General features: G+C 34.6%; 1 protein-coding gene and 1 long non-coding RNA gene across 2 annotated transcripts in view; one reads left to right on the top strand and one right to left on the bottom strand.

Moving 5' to 3' along the window:
- The window catches only part of LOC106876954 (uncharacterized), a 5,617-nt gene extending 3,431 nt beyond the window's left edge, over positions 1-2,186 (top strand). The window contains exons 2-4 of the mRNA XM_014925723.2: positions 124-305; positions 1,179-1,286; positions 1,847-2,186. Of these exons, the coding sequence (XP_014781209.1) occupies positions 124-305; positions 1,179-1,286; positions 1,847-1,897 (341 nt within the window). The 3' untranslated portion in view covers positions 1,898-2,186. The remainder of the gene's footprint in view (positions 1-123; positions 306-1,178; positions 1,287-1,846) is intronic.
- Positions 1,978-3,106, bottom strand: LOC128250634 (uncharacterized). Its single transcript, XR_008266664.1, has 2 exons — positions 2,751-3,106; positions 1,978-2,067 (listed from the first exon to the last, which is right to left on the bottom strand). It is a non-coding gene; the product is annotated as an uncharacterized LOC128250634 (long non-coding RNA).
- Positions 3,107-3,113: the final 7 nt, after the last annotated feature.

Below are 3,113 nucleotides of genomic sequence, written 5' to 3'. Positions count from 1 at the left end.
AATCCCAAGTTGATTTATCAGCTTCTCAAACTATTTATCTTTTGGTTTGATTTTTTTTTTTTTGGATTTTTTTAATCTTATTTCATTGCTTTCCTTTACATGAAATTTTACCATATTTTGCAGACTTTCCGAAGGAAGTAATTGATAAAAAGATGTCCAATACAGGTTTTCTGGAAACTGTAAAAGATGGTGATCTGTTTAAAATGACTACAGGCTTTGTCGACGATCCTGCTTACAATAAATCCTATCATTTTAAGATGAATGAAACCTTCTCTGATACAGATTTTTATGGACAAAAATTTACGGTCAGTTAAACTTTTTATAATTTTGTTATCATTTTCTCTCTACTTTTCTGTTATATTTTCTCATCCACTATGCATACACACACACGCACACATACACACACGTATTTTTGTATGTATGTATATGAGTTTAGTAGGATAAAAAATCAAATTGAAAATCTCCTTCCTTCCAGGGGCCCATCTGTACTTTAAAAAGGAAATTTTCACACCTTGCCCTCATAAGCACAATTGTATATTAGCCAACTGGGGTGGATTTTAAGCTACCTGAATCATGACATACTAGTCAATGGATTGTATTTTCCAACATACAAGTTGATGTAATATATGGTGTAATTATGTAATATAAATTATTCAAACGTTGTCATTATTTTCCTAAATTCTGTGACATTTAATATGGAATGCTTGGCCCTCTAAAGTTATCTTGGGGTATAAGTCAACCTACAGTTTTTTTTGTCTCTAAGCAAAGCGTGATTATTGCCAGAAGCCATCTGGTTCGCCAGTCCTCAGTCAAATCGTCCAACCCATGCTAGCATGGAAGGCGGACATTAAACAATGATGATGATGATAATGATATTTTAGTTTGAAAAATTAAACGTGTATTTCATGGTAATTCCAATGTACTTAAGAGCAAACCTTGTTTGTTTTGGTTTTGGTCTACGCTCTTTAATCCATGAATTTTGTTCCATATTTTTACTACACTTCTGAAACCCATAAATCAGATGTGGGGTTTTCAGGCCTCCATTAGCAAAGAGCCCAGGCCATACTTTTTCCATTCAGCCTCATCTGATGACCGCTGTATTATTTTGTTCTCCTCCTATTTCCTTACAGAAAGTATCATACCCACAATGTTAATATTCTGTCATTATAATTTTCCAGTTGGTTTGTAAAGTTGAAGGTAACAAATGGTATGATAAATTGACTGAATCTTATAATCGAGCAGAAATTGAGAATGTCCGAGAAGTTGTGGGAGACACAATGGTTGTGGTAAGTATTTATCAATAATTGCTTGTGTGTGTGTGTGTGTGTGTGTGTGTGTGTATTCATGTGTATACACACACACACATATACACATACATACATACATATATATATATATATATATATATATATATACCTATACATATATATGCTTATGTGTATGTGTGTATTTATGTGTGTGTGTATATATATATATATATATATATATATATACTTGTGGGAATTTTGACTAGCGGCTGTTGGTGCTGCCACCTACAGTTGCTTTTGGAGTAAGAGAGAGAGAGAAAGGAAGTTTGCTGAGTAATATAAGGAGGGGGAATTTTCCCTCCAGGGGAAGGAACCGCTCAGGGTTAACTATTAAATCAATGGTAAGGGGCCTGGTATACAGTTATGCTCGAGGGCCCTTAATACTCTCAGTCGGCCCCTGTTGTAGACCAATGTGGATTACAGCAGGTTTGGGACTGTCTGTGTCCAGAAAATCTATGTTGTAGCTTTATCTAGTTTTGTATTTGAAATATGTAACTGAAAAGAGATGCGTTTCATTTTAATCTTCTGTTTTTTTACAGACAACATCTTGTGATGGGACATCAGTGGTTTCAAAATTCAAAAGAGGATAAGAATTAAGGAGAAAATGAAATTGGAAAAAAACATTTGCAAACACCAACATAGTGTAGAAATTTCGAATTGGACAGTTAACTAAAATAATCCAAAATCCAAGTATTTTATTGACACATATTCCAATAATCCAGAAAAATGAACGACAAAACCAGATCTGGCAGGATTTAAACTGGAAAGAGAAAATAATGGAATAAAATACTGCAAGACCATTTTGTTTGCTGTTTTGTTGATTCTAAAAACAAATCAACATCATGTCACTTTGAATAAAAGAAGCAATTAAATTGTGAATTATATGAGTTTTTTTCAAATTTTATTTATATTATTTTGATTTTTCTTCTTGTTTGTTAACGAGAACCGTATTTATAAATTCATTTTATTTTAATTGTTAAAGATGAGAAGTTCTCTAACTCATTAAACTTTTCCATCTTCCTGTCTATCCTGATCTATGGAAACATGGTGCAGTGAGTCCCATCCCCCCAAAAATCACTGATTCTACCAAACACTACGCCATATGCCCGTGGGTATAGTGGTTAAGAGCGCGGGATACTAACCCCAAGATTCCAAGTTCGATTCCAAGCAGTGACCTGAATAATAATAATAATAATAACAACATTGAAAAATACCTTAGGAATGAGAACCCAGGTTCGAAATTTCCCCAAGACACCTGATGAAGGCTGGATGATATATCAGCTGAAACGTTGTGTCAACAAACAAGATGAGGACAAATATCTGTCAATTGTAAATAATGTACATAATTCTTCATCTCTTAAATATAGATCTGTGGTACTTAATTTATTGACCCCGAAAGCCAGCAGTAAAAATATGTCTGTTCATGAGTAAATAATGTCTTACCTGGAAACAGATGAAGGTTGGTGACAGGGTAAGCATTCAGTCTTCTAGGAAATCTGCCTCAACAACTTCCATCTGATCCATGCAAGCATGGAAAAGTAGATGTTAACAAATGATGAAAACGATCTATCTCTTTTACTCTTTTACTTGTTTCAGTCATTTGACTGTGGCCATGCTGGAGCACCATCTTTAGTGGAGCAAATCGACCCCAGGACTTATTCTTTGGAAGCCTAGTACTTATTCTATCGATTTCTTTTGCCGAACCGCTAAGTTACGGGGACATAAACACACCAGCATGGACAACAGACATTAAATGATGATGATGAAATTTTAGCAACAAAATGTTACATGGGCCCCTCCCCCCCC

The sequence above is a fragment of the Octopus bimaculoides genome, chromosome 23, assembly GCF_001194135.2.
Source record: "Octopus bimaculoides isolate UCB-OBI-ISO-001 chromosome 23, ASM119413v2, whole genome shotgun sequence".
Taxonomy (NCBI): Eukaryota; Metazoa; Mollusca; class Cephalopoda; order Octopoda; family Octopodidae; genus Octopus; species Octopus bimaculoides.
Note: the sequence above shows the minus strand (reverse complement) of the source record. Positions and strands in the feature narration are given on the sequence as shown.